General features: G+C 43.6%; 2 protein-coding genes across 8 annotated transcripts; one reads left to right on the top strand and one right to left on the bottom strand.

The window, feature by feature from the left end:
• Window positions 1-1,730: 1,730 nt before the first annotated feature.
• LOC147984866 (uncharacterized) lies at window positions 1,731-4,138 on the bottom strand. The gene is made up of 3 exons (XM_087539813.1): window positions 2,799-4,138; window positions 2,629-2,716; window positions 1,731-2,537 (listed from the first exon to the last, which is right to left on the bottom strand). The coding sequence occupies exons 1-3, from the start codon at window positions 4,121-4,123 to the stop codon at window positions 1,731-1,733; spliced, it is 2,220 nt and encodes a 739-aa protein (XP_087395939.1). The 5' UTR covers window positions 4,124-4,138.
• A 5,494-nt stretch (window positions 4,139-9,632) lies between these two features.
• Window positions 9,633-15,897, top strand: LOC125537302 (uncharacterized). Of its 7 annotated transcripts, none has more exons than XM_087543786.1 (11): window positions 9,633-10,364; window positions 10,567-10,641; window positions 12,535-12,568; window positions 12,664-12,741; window positions 12,828-12,929; window positions 13,016-13,269; window positions 13,358-13,567; window positions 13,656-13,748; window positions 13,831-13,932; window positions 14,097-14,561; window positions 14,648-15,637. In XM_087543786.1, the coding sequence occupies exons 2-11, from the start codon at window positions 10,627-10,629 to the stop codon at window positions 14,882-14,884; spliced, it is 1,590 nt and encodes a 529-aa protein (XP_087399912.1). In that variant the 5' UTR covers window positions 9,633-10,364; window positions 10,567-10,626; the 3' UTR covers window positions 14,885-15,637. The 7 variants fall into 7 exon arrangements, with proteins under 7 accessions (XP_087399912.1, XP_087399914.1, XP_087399915.1 ...); XM_087543788.1 differs by having other exon boundaries at window positions 10,567-11,653; XM_087543790.1 differs by adding an exon at window positions 15,670-15,897 and having other exon boundaries at window positions 9,636-10,364; window positions 10,567-12,568; window positions 14,648-14,812.
• The last annotated feature ends 1,327 nt before the right edge of the window (window positions 15,898-17,224 follow it).

Genomic DNA, 17,224 nt, shown 5'->3' with positions numbered 1-17,224 from the left:
AATTCCCACCAGAAGTCAAAACAGTGAACATGATTCACGTAATGAAGAGGAGGAGCACACGCGCACTCCGAGACGTATACACCGTAGAGCCCGTTACCCCCCAGTTCAACCCTTGGTCGACCTGCCACTACAAGGATTCCGGTCTATTGCAACAAAAATTATTGCTACAACTATCTTTTGTTGCAATAAAATGCTATATTTCCACAAAATTCCAGTCCGTGGTAATAGGAGCTACATATTGCCACAATTTTGTTTCATCGCGTTAAGTACTCGTTTTGTTGCAATAGAAACCATGTATTGCCACAAGCTGCATCGTCGTTGTAATATGGTAGTGATATTGCGACAGCCTTGTCCCGTTGCGTGAATTGGTCATCTTGTTGCAATAAAGGCTAGGTATTGCAACAAAGTACATAGATACTATTGCAACACCCGTGACATGTGGCGCTAGTCAGAGATTCTATTGCAACAAAGCATGTATTGGTTGTAATAGGGCGACTTTTTGCCTCACCTTCGTTGCCTTGCAATAACTGTTACATATTGCGACAAATTGAGCATCCATGGTAATACGTACAACATAATGCAACAATCCTCTAGTGTTGCCAAAAAGGAGCAGGATATTGCAACGATATTCTCTACTGTGCTCCTGATTTTTTTCCTTTATTTATTATACTATTTTGCAGGATCTGATTAAAGGGGCGTACTAGTTTACAGAGGTATTAACACATTAGGTACCACAACTTGCACCTAAGTTGCATTTTAGTCACATATCTTGCAAAGTGGACATCGGTGGTACCACAACTTGGAGGAGTGCTCTACACGCGTGCGAAGCATTGCACACTCGCGGGCGCCCTTCACTTTAGGGTTTCTTGCACCGCCAGGGTCTCCTCCACTGACCCTACTGACCTCCTCCGGTAGCAAGGTCGTGCTCGGCACCCGAAAGACGGCAAGCTCAGTGCCCTTTCTCACAAAGGTGAGTCGTGAGAACTGAGCACCACACACTCTTCCTAATTTTTCTGTATCTTGCTTGATGTGATGTATTTATATGTGCTCTTAATAAAAAAGGAGATTCAATATAAAATTATGTGTTAAATAGGGAAATTGTGCAAGGCTGCATTCTAGCTATTTTTAAACACTCCCAGGCTTCATTTGAACAGCTCTTCAGCCACCAATTGAGTAGCATAACAGTTGTATCCTAGAGTAATTTTCAGCAAGAATTCATCACTAGATCAACAACACTACATCAAGATATATATATAAGGACATATGACACAAGATTTTAGTAGGATATAACAAACCATCTTAGCGAGATATATAACAAATGTTTCAAAATGACAGCACACAAGTTTCAGCAGCTATACTTGTATAGATTGTTCAAACAAAAGACCATAAGTTCAAGGCAAAGTAGTGTAAATAGCAAAAACACTAAAAGACCATAAGTTCGTAGCAACAGTGTGTACATAGCATCACTGTCAAAAGGAAAATAGCAACAACACTAAAAGAATAGCAAGTACTCTTCTCTTCTCTTCATCACCAAATTGTTAGTGCTGGGCACTAGCTCTTGTTCCCATTTGCCACAACATATGACCCTATGCAGGCATGCCTTGTTTCAACCTGTTTTATATCAGATTAAACTTCAGGAGAGATATTTCTCGTAGGTAACCATCATAACAGTTAGGAACTTATAATTATGGCTTACACATGTGAAAAGCACCTTACCAAGAAATTAAAAACTATACAAACAACCCCTGGTCATCATCCAATTCTTCTTGTCCCAAAGGAGCAACATGGCCATCATTTACGTAAGCCTCATCATCATCCGTATCATCATCAGATTCGAATTGGACATCTTCAAACTCAATAGGTTTTATATTTTCTATGACTGAAACATCAATGCTGGATCCTTCGTCATCATTTCTACACCAACTAGTGATCTCTTCAGGTACTGTAATTTTTGGCACTGTAATTTCTGCATCAACGACATCCAGTACATCTGCCTCACCACCCTCATCGGCTTCAACAACTTCATCAAGGCCTACACCATTTAAAACAGAAGGAGCAAACAAATTTCGTGGATTCATTTTAATAACAGTTGCCCAATCAGGGTTCTTCACATCTCTCACATAGAAAACCTGTTGAGCTTGGAGGCCTAGAATGTAAGGGTCTCCCTGGAATTGGTGTAGAGTAGTGTCAAGGTCAATAATTCCATATTTGTCCTTTTTATACCCCTTACTTTCAGTTTTGTTGGCAGGAGGCACATCAAACCAGTCACACTGGAATAGAACAACCTCCTTATCAAGAGGAAAGTCAAGAAATATGATTTTCTTGATCACCCCGTAATAATCAATATTTCCTGTGTTTGCATCGCCCTTGACTATGACGCCACTATTTTGGGTACTCAAGTCCTGCTCTATATAGGAATTCCGAAAGAAATATCCATTCAGAACTGTACGGTTGTATACCCGAGCTAGATGATCAGGTCCTTTAGCTAGTGCATAAAGAAGATTGTTAACGTTCCCATCATTGTGGAGTTCTGTAATCTGTTTCATGAAATAGAATATGTGTGAGTGTATTGTACAGCGTTGGTACGTTATTACAAGGAACATTAGTGAAAATGCGAAAGAAAATTACTCGTCTCTCAAACCAACCAACAAACTCTTCCTTGTGCTGCTTTTTAGGATTAGTAGAATTGTTCCTTCTGAGCTCCTCACGATGTTCACTTCAAAGAGAAATGATTGTTAGTTGAACAGGAAAGTATTAAAGCATATCATGATGTGAATTAAATACATAAGTATCCTTACTCAATCCATGGCGCGGTTTCCTCACAGTTTGTTATTATGAAATGCCTCATTTGATTAATCTCAGCCAAAGACAATGATTCACAAACAAAACCTTTCTTGGAGTAATCAACTGTACTCATTATGCTAATCCCCGTTGGTGATTGATCTGTACCCCCGTCTTCATGACGTTCGGACTGACTTAGCTTGGTAGGCATTCCATCAACGAATCGACTGCAAAAAGTCATGCACTCTTCAAGTATGTACCCCTCTGCTATAGAACCTTCTGGTTGAGCCTTGTTACGCACATATCCTTTGAGCGTACGCAAGTATCGCTCAATTGGATACATCCATCTGTACAAGACAGGCCCTCCCAATCGGGCCTCTTCAGCAAGATGAATTGGGAGATGCATCATAATATCAAAGAATGCTGGTGGAAAGATCATCTCAAGCTGACATAGAGTTTCTGGAATTGTTTTGCTCAACCTCTCCAAATCTTCATCCCTTAACTCCTTGGAGCATAAATCGGAAAAGAATTTACTCAGCTGAAGCAATGGGTTAACAACATTCTCTGGCAAAAGCTTGCGCAATGCAATAGGAAGAAGTTTCTGAAATATAACATGACAGTCATGAGTTTTGAGTCCACTAATCTTGCACTGATCGAGGACTACACATCGCTTAATGTGTGAAGCATAGCCATCAGGCATCTTAATGCTCTGCAGAAACTTGAGGAGCATTATATTTTCTTCCTTTTTTAAAGTATAGCAACCTTTCTTTATGTCATACTTATGCTTACCAGGCTTTGGATGCTGGTCCTTCCTAATTTTCAGGTCCTGTAAATCAAGACGAGCCTTCACACCATCCTTTGATTTCTTATCCATCTCAAGCAAAGTCCCCACAATGCTGTCACAAATGCTCTTCTCGATGTGCATAACATCCAAATTGTGCCTTACGAGCAAGTTCTTCCAATATGGGAGCTGGAAAAATACACTTTTCTTCCGCCAGTTATGCCAGCTACTAGTTTCCGGTCGCTTTCTCTTATTTGACCGTCCAAATGGTGCATGCTGAATGCTATCAAGTTCCCGTAGAACTTGTTCACCTGTAAGTGCCACTGGAGCTTCTCTATTATCTGCCTTGTTGTTGAACAAACACTTGTTTCGACGCCATTTGTGGGTCCTGGGCAGAAAACGTCGGTGTCCCATGTAGCAATGCTTTCGACCATACTTGAGCCATAAAAAATCTGTATGTTTGTGGCAATACGGGCATGCTAGCTTGCCTTTTGTGCTCCAACCACTCAGCATTGCGTAAGCCGGGTAGTCACTAATGGTCCACAACAAGCATGCATCCATCTGGAAATTTTTTTTAGTTGCAGCATCATATGTCTCAGCACCATCCTCCCATAGAACATTCAGTTCATCAATCAAGGGCTGCAAGTACACATCTATGTTATTTCCTGGAGACTTTGGTCCTGGAATAATCATTGACATAATCCAATTTTCTTGTTTCATACACATCCAAGGTGGCAAGTTATATGGAATAAGAATGACAGGCCATGTACTGTGTGATATACTCATGAGCCCAAAGGGGTTGAATCCATCTGAAGCAAGGCCAAGCCGAACACTGCGAGCATCTTTTGAGAATTTCTTATAATATTTCCTATCAAAATGCTTCCATGCCTTGGAATCTGCAGGATGCCTCTTTACGCCATCATCCATCCGACCCTCCTTATGCCATTTCATATGTGATGACATATGTTCTGTCATGTACAGCCTTTGCAGTCTTGGAATGAGCGGGAAATACCTTAGAACTTTTTGTGGCACTAGCTTCTTTGATTTACGACTTGATGCATTGTCTTCATCAGTAGCAGGAGTAGATTTCCATCGAGACGCATGACAGACAGGGCATTCTTCTGCATCAGCATGTTCATTACGGAATAGCACACAATCATTAACGCACGCGTGTATCTTCTTGTAGTCCAGCCCAAGATCTCGGATCACCTTCCTTACTTTAGCGAGATTAGTAGGAATGCAGTGACCCTTTGGCAACACCTGTGTGAACATCTACAGAACTAAGTCACATGCTCTATTGGTCATCCCAGACGCGCACTTGATTTGGTAAAGCTTCACAATGAAATGTAGCTTCGTGAAATCCTTGCAACCTGGGTACAACTCTTTTTTTGCCTCTTTCAATAGTTCGAAGAAGACCTTGGCTGTTGCATTTGGCTCCTGGTTCCTTTCATCACCGCTGGAAGCATCCACATGAATGTCTCCCGCACCTTCACCAATGTCTGCATTGCTTTCCATGTTTGTGCCCCTTATGAGAGTATTGAGCATGTCACATACCCCAGCACCATCATCTCCAGCGTCTTCATTATCAGAATCTTCAGACATGCTTCCCTCATCGGATTGTTCACCATGGTATATCCAGTGAGTGTAGGTTGGATCCATCCCATTGAACAACAAGTCAGTATGAACATCCTTTTTCGTTTTTGGAACAACATTGAGACATCTCCTACATGGGCATGGAACTGTTGAGTCCGGGTGAGCACCATCGAAGGCAAAATTCAAGAAATCCTTCATGCCAGTTTGCCACTCAACATAATTTCTTTCCCTGTCCATCCAGCTCTTATCTCGTGTCATTTTTGCCTTATCTCCGTAAAGCCAGTCCTATTAAAAAAACATAACAGCTGCTTTAGTAGCTAAATTATAGCCAACAGCATCACTAGCTGCATTACAAGACAAGACAACAGGGATACATACATACAAATATTACTGTCACATGGTAAAGCAAAATTTATCTATACATTGTAAAGCAAAATTTGGTTGATGGAAGAAGAAATAGTACTACTATCACATGGTAGTATATGTGACATGAGTTTAAATAATTTTAGTTTAGTAGTTGGCTAGATAATGCAAAAACAGAAATTCAGGGACAGTGAAGAGATCACGGCTCAAAACTAACAACCAGATTGTTTGACTTATGCTGAAGAACATAGCATACCTTTATGCTACTGATCTCCACGAATGTGTTATTCTACATACCTCACGCTACATATCAGATTCAAGATACTTGCTTGATTCTTTACTTGATTCAGTGTATGATACTTGTCATGCAATTTTACTTTAGGAGTTTCAGTTGAATGGTTGCAGCCATATATTAATTTTTATAGATGGTTTAATTTGAATGATTCACTCAATTAAAGCTCCTCTGTGTTTCTGCTTAAGTTCCATTCAGTGTGTTTTTTGTTTAATTTCCCTTTGGTTTGAGGTTCAGTGTGAAGCAGCCAAAATGTTTTGGAGCAACATCACTAAGAAGACACCATCTTAAGCCAAGGAGCTCGAGACAGCAGCTTTGCGATTATATAAGCACATGAGCAGGGAACAAATTGAACTGAACTGAAGTATATGAACGGAATTCATGTTCATCAGACTCAGTTTTGAAATTTGCGTGGGTTTTCTATCTTATTATTTGCCTGAACCATCTTATTATTGCAGATGTGGAAGAACATGAAAGTAGCTACCGATAAAACAACAAGCAAGGGAAAATTAGTTTGCTACTTTCAAACTAAAATCAGCATCCTTATGTATAGCACAGTACTAATGCTCATGTGATGTATTTTCAATCTAAATTTGCTGCTCTTGCAATGAAAAAAACAGAGAGAAACATGAGGGGATAATCATACTATTGTTGTTCAGGTCGTTGGTGGCGGTCCAAAAAAAACAGGCAAGTCCTGATAGACATCAGGTGCCTCAATCCACCCAGATGTGTGTTTAATTTGCCACCTTAGATAAACCATTAAAAATTATCAAACTCACATCTGTCATGGATATCACTCACCCAATCCACGTCTACTAGCATAGCATGGCATAATAAGCAAACGTAGAAGTAACTCCCAAAGGTTTCATGGTAACCAGGTAATAGGTACTACCTCATCTACTTCCCATCCCACAATTTAATTAGATCCTAATCATGCAATGTGTGAGGATTGATCTAATGCAATAAAACTGGGTTGTAGAAAAGGTATGATCTAAGTGTGAACTTGCCTGCAATGTTGATGAAGATGATTCGCACTCAAAACTCTTGATAGACCTACTCGTCACACTCCGGTCAATCTATCGCAGACAAACAAGCAAGCACACAATAAGTACTCATCTAACGCACAGGAAAACTCGAACAAGAGAACGAACCAGAAAGTTCAACTTAAGAACTCCGGTTGCAAAGAAAGAACGAACCGAACAAAGAAACAGAAAACAAACGGCGGAAAACTACTCGGTTCTAGCAAGTTGAAACTAGGTCAAATTTTTACTATGGCAAAAGCTTGTTCAAATTGATTAGACGGAACGGCGGTTTCAAGACGAAACTCCAGGCGCTTGAATCACCTGATTCCGATAAACGAGCGAGAAGAAAAACTAGAAAGAAGATCAGATCTGAGATCGCGATCGCGGAATAAATCCGACGAGAAAGAAAACGAAGAATGGTTAAACGAACGGACGTCATTAACCGGGAAAGAATCGGTGATCACGTTCGTTGAGACGAACGGTCCGAAAGAAGAACGAAAACCGATCTAGGGTTTTCGGAAAAGAAATCGAAACGAAAAACCGATCTAGAAAACCGGAACGGTTTAGAAGAAAAGAATCGGAACGATTAGAAGAAAACGATCCGATGAAAAGAATAGATGCGGCGCGGGGCTACCTCCGGCGAGGTTCCGGCGAACGGGGCTCCGGCGGCGTGGGCGTTGGGCAAGGGGCGGCGGTGCAGGCACAAGGGCGGCGGCGGCGGTGACGCAGGGCGCGGCAGCGGCGGTGGTGTAGGGCAGCGCGGCGCGGTGGCTAAAGTGCGGCACGGGTGAGGAGTGGCGCGGCGCGGGGTGTGGTGGAGCTCTAGGCTTTGAGTTTGATGATTTAGAGGGGGGGTGCTTGGGTATTTATATTGGGGAGGGGTGAGGAGACTTGGGGTAGGAGACAAGAAATAGACTAGGAATAGGAATCCTAAAAGAAAAAGGCAAACGGAGTAGGACTAGGAAAAACAAAACAAGGAAAAGGACTAACCCTAGTCCAAAACGGATTAGAGGCGAGGCAAGAGGCGGCGGCCTCCTGCGCCAGCGCTAGGCACGCGCGGCTCCCTGGGGCGGTGGCCTTCGGCCCGGCTGGGCCTTGGCCTGGCCGGCCTTGGTCCAGTTTTTTTTAAACAGTTCCGCGCTCGGAAAAACACAGAAAACAAAATCTACCGGACTCCAAAACTAATGAAGTAAATTTTCCTCGACTCCTAAAAATGAGCCGAACAAAATGAACTTTTCTACGGACCTAAAATGCAATAAATAAAATACGCATGATCTAATGTATAACATTCCAAATTGAAAATTTGGGATGTTACACGAGCCTCCCGAAACCCTCTTCTCACCTCCCTCTTCCTTCGACCTGTCTCTCTCCTTTCTCTTTTCTGGGTTCGATTTGGTGTCTCCCCTGTCTCTATTCTCGCTTTGATTTTTTTTCTTTTTTGAGGGGTGACAGAAATGATGTCGCGCCCCTTTTCTTTCCTTCGATCCCCTCCTTTGTGGTTCAGCCGCGCGTGGCATCAGACGGGTCGTCTGGTCGGTCGCGCCACTGGGTGCTTCGATCGCCCGGGGCGCGTGGCATCAGACCGGTCGTCTGGTCGGTCGCGCCATTGGGTGCTTCGATCGCCCGGGTGACCAGACACGCTCTTCTGCCGTATATACTTTCTTTTAAGGTTGGATAACGTATATTACTGAAATATGTCCACGCAATTTTTTTTACTGAAATATGTTCACGGGCAATTGGATATTTTTTCACCCCTTTCTTTTTCTGTTTGAAAGAAGATAGTAATTCTATTCAAGTACAACCCGGGTCCTGGGACCAGCCAATTTCCCTTAACCTTCCATGTGTCCCGGAGAGTCACCTGGCTGTTCAATTCCTCCCATCGACGCCTCCCCGCCGCTATTGAGGCTCAGGGCAACTCGTCTCCCACGAATCCGGGGGCGGCTTCGTCGAAAGCTTCCAAGACCGTGCGATCCATTTTCGAGCTCTCCGTCCATCCACCCCCGGCACCTCCTCCCAAGCCCTCCCTCTTCCCTTCCTCCCCGCCGCCGTCGTTGGTGGCGGCGACCCCTAGACCAGTGGTGTTCCGACCCGGTCCTAACATAATAAATCTCAAAACAAAATTGGTTTGGTTGTTTGATTTACATAGTTGAATCTCTATGATTATCATTTGAACAAAAGCGACATAATTATGTTCGACCTACTCTGGCTTGGACGAACCCTCCACGGATTGTCCGATAAGATGAATGATGCTGAGATCACCCCATCTCAAGATCGGAATTTTAGATCAGGACCGACATAGATCGACTGTCTCATCAACCCATCTCATCAGTACTTATGTTTCGAGACAAGAGTATAACCTAATAGTTTAAAGTGAGGGTCGCATGAGGTTTCTGTGACCTGTAGTTCTAAACTAGCCATTTTTTTGCTGCTTTGACCAACTGACCAAGGCACAAATTTTTGACATATCCCAACCTAAGTGCAGATCCAAGATGAAACAACACATTCCTAAGACGATAAATCTCAATATTAAATGAGGTTTCAGTGTTCTCCGTCGGCACTAAGTGATTTTTTTGCACATCTTATAGGTGCTTGGTACTCGTATTTGGTGTTTTTTTCACCATGATATAACTTTTTGCAAATAAATTTCGGAATCTATAACTCCTAACTCCTGAAAAACCCGTAATTTAGAATCTCTGTGCCATTGACTACAGGCACGAATCTCATAGCAACTGAGGTCCGACACGTCACGTTTTGTTTTCGTTCGGTAAAACAGTCTAAAACAGGCTTCATCCCGAACGCCAGCATCAATCCTATCTTCTTCTCCCCTTGCTCCACCGCTCAGAGCACACTGCTCTATCTCCGCCACGCAATACAGAGAGGAGTGGCCTTCGCCGGCGACGAGGCTCCTCCCTGACCAGATCCCGCCACAGTCGCGGCGGCAGGGGTCGAGGGATCCGCGGAGGGGGCCAGGGATTTGGCGTTCGCTACAGCCGAGCACCAGGTACTGCCGTGCTACGACTCAGCTCCTCGCCGACCGGAGTGAGGTGCCGTCGCGGTCCGAGGCCGAGCGCCGCTGCGAGCACCAGGCCGCCACGCTCGGGGCGACGCTGCCCGCACCATCCCTGCGATGCGCCCACCTCCAACCCGGCGGCGATGGCGATGTCCACGAGGCCCTGGGCGCGAGGGAGGCGATGGCGACCAGCTGAAGCGGTGGCGCCGTCATCCTACACCGGGAGGCGGGGCCTGGTGGCGCACGAGGCTGCGGGACGCGGAAGGGGGAGAAGCAATGGAGGTACTGACGGGCGCGGTGCTGTTCGAGGAGGCGGGGCGCGGAGGGAGAGAGCAGTGGAGGTGCTGACGCTGACGCCGCGGCGCTTCATGGAGGTCAACTAGGAGGTGGACGAGGCCTTGCGGCTCGCAGCCGACCTGCTCGCCGATGCGCCAATAGGGATCTGCTCGCCGGCGGGGACGCCATTTTCTTCTAGTGATGTGCGGATGGTGAACTGCTCACCGGGATTCACCCCGAGCCCAGGTATTCCGCCGCCTCCTAGTAGCCGCCCGAGCTGTGCTCATGTGCCTTGCCGTTAGCTGAGCTCTCCTACTGCTACTGACCTAGGACGAGCACAACAGCAGAGCACATGCGTGCAGATTTAGTTAGAACAGGAAGTTTCGTCACAAAGAATGGTTCAGGTTCAGCTTAATGTACACTGAAACTTTGCACTTTTGTTGTACAGGGAGTTGGAGTATCGGGGATAGTATATGTGCATCGAGCAGATTTTAGATTTCTGGTTCACATGGGTACACATTGGGTACATCTTGACAATATTTTTTCTGGAATAGTTTCTTTTGAGCATGGCAAATTGTGTAGAACATGATATTTAGTACAATATGGCAAATTGGCAACTAGTGTGTAGTGTTTAGCACTGTTTAGTGTTGTTTGTCCTCCTGCGAGAATTATATTCAGTAATTTCCCATGGCATTTGTCCTCCTGTATTTAGTCTGTAGTGCAAATTTTGTAAACTTGCCATGTGATCAGTACATACAAACTCTAGCTTTGAAACGAATCATGAATCGGATTTTCTCTAGATTTTGCCATGAATCAAAAGTATATATTGTTGAACACTGCTTTGCCATGGCAAAAAGGATTTTATAGCTTTTGGCATGCCTCTAATATAGCTTTTTCCATGTCACCACTATAACTTTTGGCATGACATACACATATTTTTTTACCATGGCAAATTTGCTAATATATTTGCCATGCCTCTAATATAGTTTTCGCCATGTCACCACTACAACTTTGGCCATGTTCACATGGAGTAGTAAAAAAACAAATTTGAGTTGATTGTAGAAATATGTGTTTGTTTCCCTTTTTTTGACTTTGTAGGATTGATGATGACCACATTAAGCATTGCAACTTTTAAGAGATTTGATTTTGCTTTTGTACTTACTACTGCAAATCCACCCAGGTAATTTTGCCATGTCAATTAACATGCAGTATGTTTGTGCCATGGCAAACATTTTACATCATGGCAAATTTGCATTCTTTTAAATAGAAAGAGTTACTTTCCCACCACCTAATTTAGGTGTACGCGCCAATATTTTTTAACCTCCCGCTAAAAGGTCCCAAATTAGCGTCTTTGTTCCCACCAAAAAATTAGCTTCCCGCTAAATACCTTCCTAACAACCCACGAATATATAATTCTAGACCAAACGACGGCGTCTTCATGGGCGATTGGATCTGAGCTCTCGTCTCGGTTCATCTGTGCTGCCGGCGTCATGACGGCGTCAACAGAATGAACCACATCAGGTGCACGGCGTCAGGTTAGTCCTCCTCCTGATCTCCTCCATCGCTGAAAAATCCAGTCCTCCTCAATCTCCCCCTCCTCCCTCTCCTCTGCGCCCGCATCTGTCCGGGATCAAACCCCCACGAGCTCCTCCTCGGTGCGCGGCTCTCTCGATCCCGATCCATTCAGAGGGGCTGCCCCTTCTCTCCTCCGCTCGCCGCTTGGCCGTAGAAAAGAAGTCAGGGCAGGGGACATGCCGCCGCCAGTGGCATTTTCCCATCGCGCCTCGATTTGGCCGCCTCGGCGGAGGCGCTCGCGGCCTGGAGGGTCGGCGCAGCGCCTCACCTTGGCCTGGAGGCTGGCCGCCATGGAGCTCGCCTCGGCCTTGAACTGGTGCTCGACGGGGCCTCCCAGCCCGGTTCATGGCCGCAGCCGTCTTGGCTGTGCACGCCGGTGTCGTGACGTGGTGGCCAGGCACTGGTTACTGCCTCACCCGACCCCAGCGTGCCCGAGATGCCTGCAGACCTCTCCACCATCTCTGCTCCTGGTTCGCTCTGTTTCCTCCTGGACGCCAAAGGGGGTCATGAGCATTAGATTGGTTTTTGAACATTAGATCCATTAGATCCATTAACTGAAAGATATAGACGTACTCTGTATGTACAAAGCTAGCTAGCTAGCTAATACAAGCAGCTTAATTGATTGTTGTATGAGCAGCTTTGCCGCTGCATATCCAGGTTTAGTCATCCTCTGCATTGCATTTGATTCAGATTACCATAAGATGATTTTTAATAGATATTTGGTCTTACACGAGTCACATTGGATTTTTTCCCTATAGATTCAGAGTAGTATTTTCATGAAACTATCACTGATACTTTGCCTTTCATGTCCATTCACATATGTCTGGTTTACCTACACAAGGGCACAATGATGAATTTTACGGAGGATGCTCCGGGTACACAACATCCTTACTTCATAATCACCTATCTGAATGGTGTAGAATATCAATACTTTGTTAATGCTAAGTCCCATGATTGTTTTTGTGTGCAGTAAAGAAAGGCTCTGTTCTCTTAACAAGGATGGAAAGTATAACGGCATACAAAAACCAACGTGGACAACCCAAATCTGGTAAATTGTTTAGCATTTGCTATAATGCATAAAATCTTGGTGTGGGTTAAATAGCTAAACCTTCAAGACTACAAAATCTTTTACAGGAACTCCAGAACAATCTGACATTCTAGTATCTGCTAATGACATGTGTTCCCTTGCTGAATGGCCATCCCATGCTCGCCGCAACCGTGCGCTACTACAGGATGGTACTTGCTTTCGTTTACATTTATGTCATCATTTTTACAATCTAATGCTGAGTAATACAATTTTTCTTGTATGATCTGGGCTGTAGAAGCTGGTGGACAGAAGAAGAAAGGGCGAGGTGTTCTAAAAGGTTTTAAAGCATCTAAGAAGCGTTTTGCCAATGGATCTGCAAAGCTAAATATTACATTCTCTGAAAAATTGGGTGGTACAGTAGGAATGAACTATCGTTCGTTCAAGGATGACGTGGTAGTCATAATGAAAAGAAAGTTACCACTGATTGGAGTGAGGACGTGGTCGGACATTCACCCTACCATTCATCGACTCATTGTTGCAGATATGATAGTGCGTACAACATTTTTCACATGTGTTATCTTATTTTACCATCGATAATGCAGTGCTTATGTATATTTATTTGCTGTATGCTTTACAGGACAGATGGGACCTAGAAGATACACCAGAAACAGAAGAAAAAGTTCTCAAAATTGCGAAAGAGAGATATAGAGGCTGGCGATCAACTCTAAGCTCCACTTACAAGGCATACAAAACAGATGCAGCTAGATTGGCTAATCTGCCAGAAGATTTACAACCAGAAGAGTGGGAATGGATGATTGAGTACTTTGGCACTGATTCAAAATTTCAGGTTATCTCTAAGATCACGGTTTGTCTATTATGTGTTAAGATCAAATGGCTAGTCTCACTGGTTATATCTGGTTTCAATGAATTGATAGGAACACAGCCAAATGAACGCCGATAACCGTAAGAAACAGAAGACAAAACACATAATGGGATCAAAATCTTACTCGCAAGTTAGTTTTGAGAAGGTATGAGTCCAACTAAATATGTATGCCTTGCTGCTAAATATGGTGTCATGTTTCAAGCATCTCATTGTTATATTACTTGCAGAGAAACTTGGAAACTGGAGAAGAGCCAGATTGTATTGCTCTACGGGAACTCACCCACACAAACGATGGAACATGGTCTAACACAGATTCCCAGAAAGTTTACGTGAGTACACTGACTTTTGGTTATTCTATAGTTAGTCAATGACGTGAATTCGGCATGTTTCATCATCAGATGCGATTATTCATGCGTTGGACCGTGTTATTCTTGTTTCATCTTTTATAGTGTCAATATTGATGCTGCACCTATAATTGTTCCTTTCATTTTAGGACAAAGCACTTGAAGAGGTTAAAAACAAACAAGCTGAAACTGAAGGTCCACTTTCAAGTGAGCAGAAAAACAATATTTTCCAGACCGCTTGCAAAGACACTCTGGAATGCAAGTCATCGCAACCTCGTGGGTACGGATACATGGCCAAAACTTCAACTAGTTCTGAAAAGTTCCGTATCCAGATTGAAGAGCAAGCTCGTGCTACAGCAGCCACCCAGGAGCGAAACTCTCAGCTCAGCCAGCAGGTCAATGACTTAGAAGATCAACTACAAGCTGAACGTGCTAACACACAAGAGAGGATTAACTTGGAGCGTGCTGAGAGAGAACAACTTGAGGAGAGGTTAAAAGAAGAGCGTGCTGAAAGGGAAAGATTGTTGCAAGAGGAGCGAACATCAAGGCTGGAATTGGAAAAAAACATGATGGCAAAGTTTGTAGAATTGAGCAAACAGATGGGAATCCAACAGGTGATGGTGATTACAGTCATATGCTTCCGACCTTGTAAGATTTATGTTGCTTACTTGCATTGCTAAAAGTGCACTTCTATTTACAGGTGCCTACGAAGAGGGTTGACAAAGAAAATAGTAATCCAAACTTGCAAAATATTCTTTCACAGACATCTAGTCCTAATAAGACTCCAGGTTCAAGGCCGACTGCTATTTCTTCAAATGCGCTCATACAAGCTGCAACAAGGCAATCTCGAATGTTTAAAGCAATGGTAAGTCACAACCTTGCTTTCTCTTCATGTTCACCTGCATTTTATACGTCATTGGTCTTCATAATTAGCTAGCTGCTTCTTCTCTTTTACCATGTGTTGTTGCTGCATCGAGTCACAACTTCAACAAAAAACGAATATGTGATAGCTAGGGACATGAACTTAACTGAAACTATACATCTAGTCATAACTTAAATCAATAGCAGGAGCTTTTAGTAGATGTATGATCGGATGATGGTACCATTCTGTATGCACGAGCAGGATGTCATGATCATGCGCGTGATGCCTTCGCTGATGAGTCCACTGCAATGTCCCATGTAGTATCTCTTCCCGCTGATATAGGGGTTGTGAGGGTCGTTTTTTAAATGGACTCGCAACTCCTGATGGAAGCAGTTAATATCAATAAGGTGGACTCGTCGGCCTATGCTGCTGTTATTGAGGATACCAAGTACCCGCTCAAATTATGGTTTTCTTACTATGAAATAAATGTATGTTGTCGCTCGGCAAACTCTGTTTTTCATGCGCTTGCTAGACTTGATAGGATGTTAGAACCTAACTGGAATGGGGAGGCTGATGTACCAGCCCTTGTGGCTGCTCCGTGCTTTGGGTGATTCAGCCCAGCACTGTTAAGTTAAAAGCAATGTTTTTTTCTGGAAAAAAAACTTTTAGTAGATGTACTTGTGGTTATGCCTTAGCCATTCACACTTGTATAGTTGTTCTGATGCCTTAGTTACATGCTTGCTGACACAGTATTAGCTAGTTAGTCTAGCAATAGTTTTTAACAATGGAGCTGGCATAATTGTATGGCGTATGTTATGTTCGACTCATTAACTAGAACTTTTTTTATTTCTTGGTTGCAGGATCCAAAGAACTAGCTGGACTGGACTCTAGATCACGGGCAGTTTAGTCTTCGAAGTTAATTAGGATGGCTAAATTACATTTCAGTTTTATTTGATGGATATTTTCTATCAGAATTATGAATTGTATGAATCTACATATTATACGTATGGTTTTGAATATTGTAATTGAAAGCTTGTATTTTTTTACGGTTGCAATAGACTATTACCACAACCCACTTTTGGTTGCCACATGCTACCACCACTAAAAATATAGTGTTCCATCATATCTCAGTTGCTACGCCTATCTGTTTTGTTGCACTAGGATGTTGCAATGGAGCACTTTATATTGTTGTAATAGTTTGGCGCCACAAAAAATTTCATGATGCGATAACAGTTTGGCGCCACCAAAGTAAGTTTGTTGAAATAGAGCATCGCCACGGAAAGTTTAAATTGTCGCAATAATTTCTTGCTACAAAGATGTTACTTGTGGTGATACCTATTTGTCACCATCAAAACAAGTATGTTGCAATTTCCTGTTACGACGATTGGAATATTTGTTGCCAAAAGTTAATGCCACAAGCGCAGTGGGTCGTGGCAATATGCCTAATGCCATGAAAACAAGAATTGTTGTCATAGGTTATTGCCACAATTATAGTGGGTCGTGGCAACATACCTAAAGCCACAAAAACAAGGATTGTTGCCATAGTTTGTTGCCACAATTGACTATTGCCACGAAAGAGTAATGCGCCACGAAATGGCCGTCGTTGGCATAGGTTGTTGCCACAAATGTCTATCGCTACGACATGTCAGTCTCCACAATTCATTACATGTTGCATTAAAGCTATCTCCACAAATCAAATTGTGGCATCAGGTGAGTGCTGCCACGGGAAAACATGTGGCAACTTCCCGCATGGATGTTGCAATAGCACACTTTGTTGCCAAAATTATTTTTTTGTGGTGATAACCTATTACCATGTGTCCAGTCGCAACGGCTGCCAACGAATGTTGTTTCGTGGCAATAGGTACTTATCGCCACGAAACAACATGTATTGCAACAAACGGTTTTGTTGCAATAGACCCGGATCCTTGTAGTGTGCCCAATCACTTTTGATTGCAGGGATCACCCGACTAGTATCTGGCATGGAGGATCAGCTGCCTTGGTACTTGACCCAGTAATTGACGGATACCATCTCACCCGAGTCCTTATGGACAGCGGCTGTCGGTGTCAAAACTGGCGGATCTCGGGTAGGGGGTCCCGAACTGTGCGTCTAAGGCGGATGGTAACAGGAGGCAGGGGACACGATGTTTTACCCAGGTTCGGGCCCTCTTGATGGAGGTAAAACCCTACGTCCTACTTGATTTATTCTTGATGATATGAGTATTACAAGAGTTGATCTACCACGAGATCGGAGAGGCTAAACCCTAGAAGCTAGCCTATGGTATGATTGTATGTTGTCCTACGGACTAAAACCCTCCGATTGATATAGACACCGGAGGGGGCTAGGGTTACACAAGGTCGGTTACAAAGGAGGAGATATACATATCCGTATATCCTGGCTTGCCCTGCACGCCAAGT

This window comes from Triticum urartu, chromosome 2A (assembly GCF_056163025.1).
Source record: "Triticum urartu cultivar PI428250 chromosome 2A, HENAU_Tu73, whole genome shotgun sequence".
NCBI lineage: Eukaryota > Viridiplantae > Streptophyta > Magnoliopsida > Poales > Poaceae > Triticum > Triticum urartu.
Note: the sequence above shows the minus strand (reverse complement) of the source record. Positions and strands in the feature narration are given on the sequence as shown.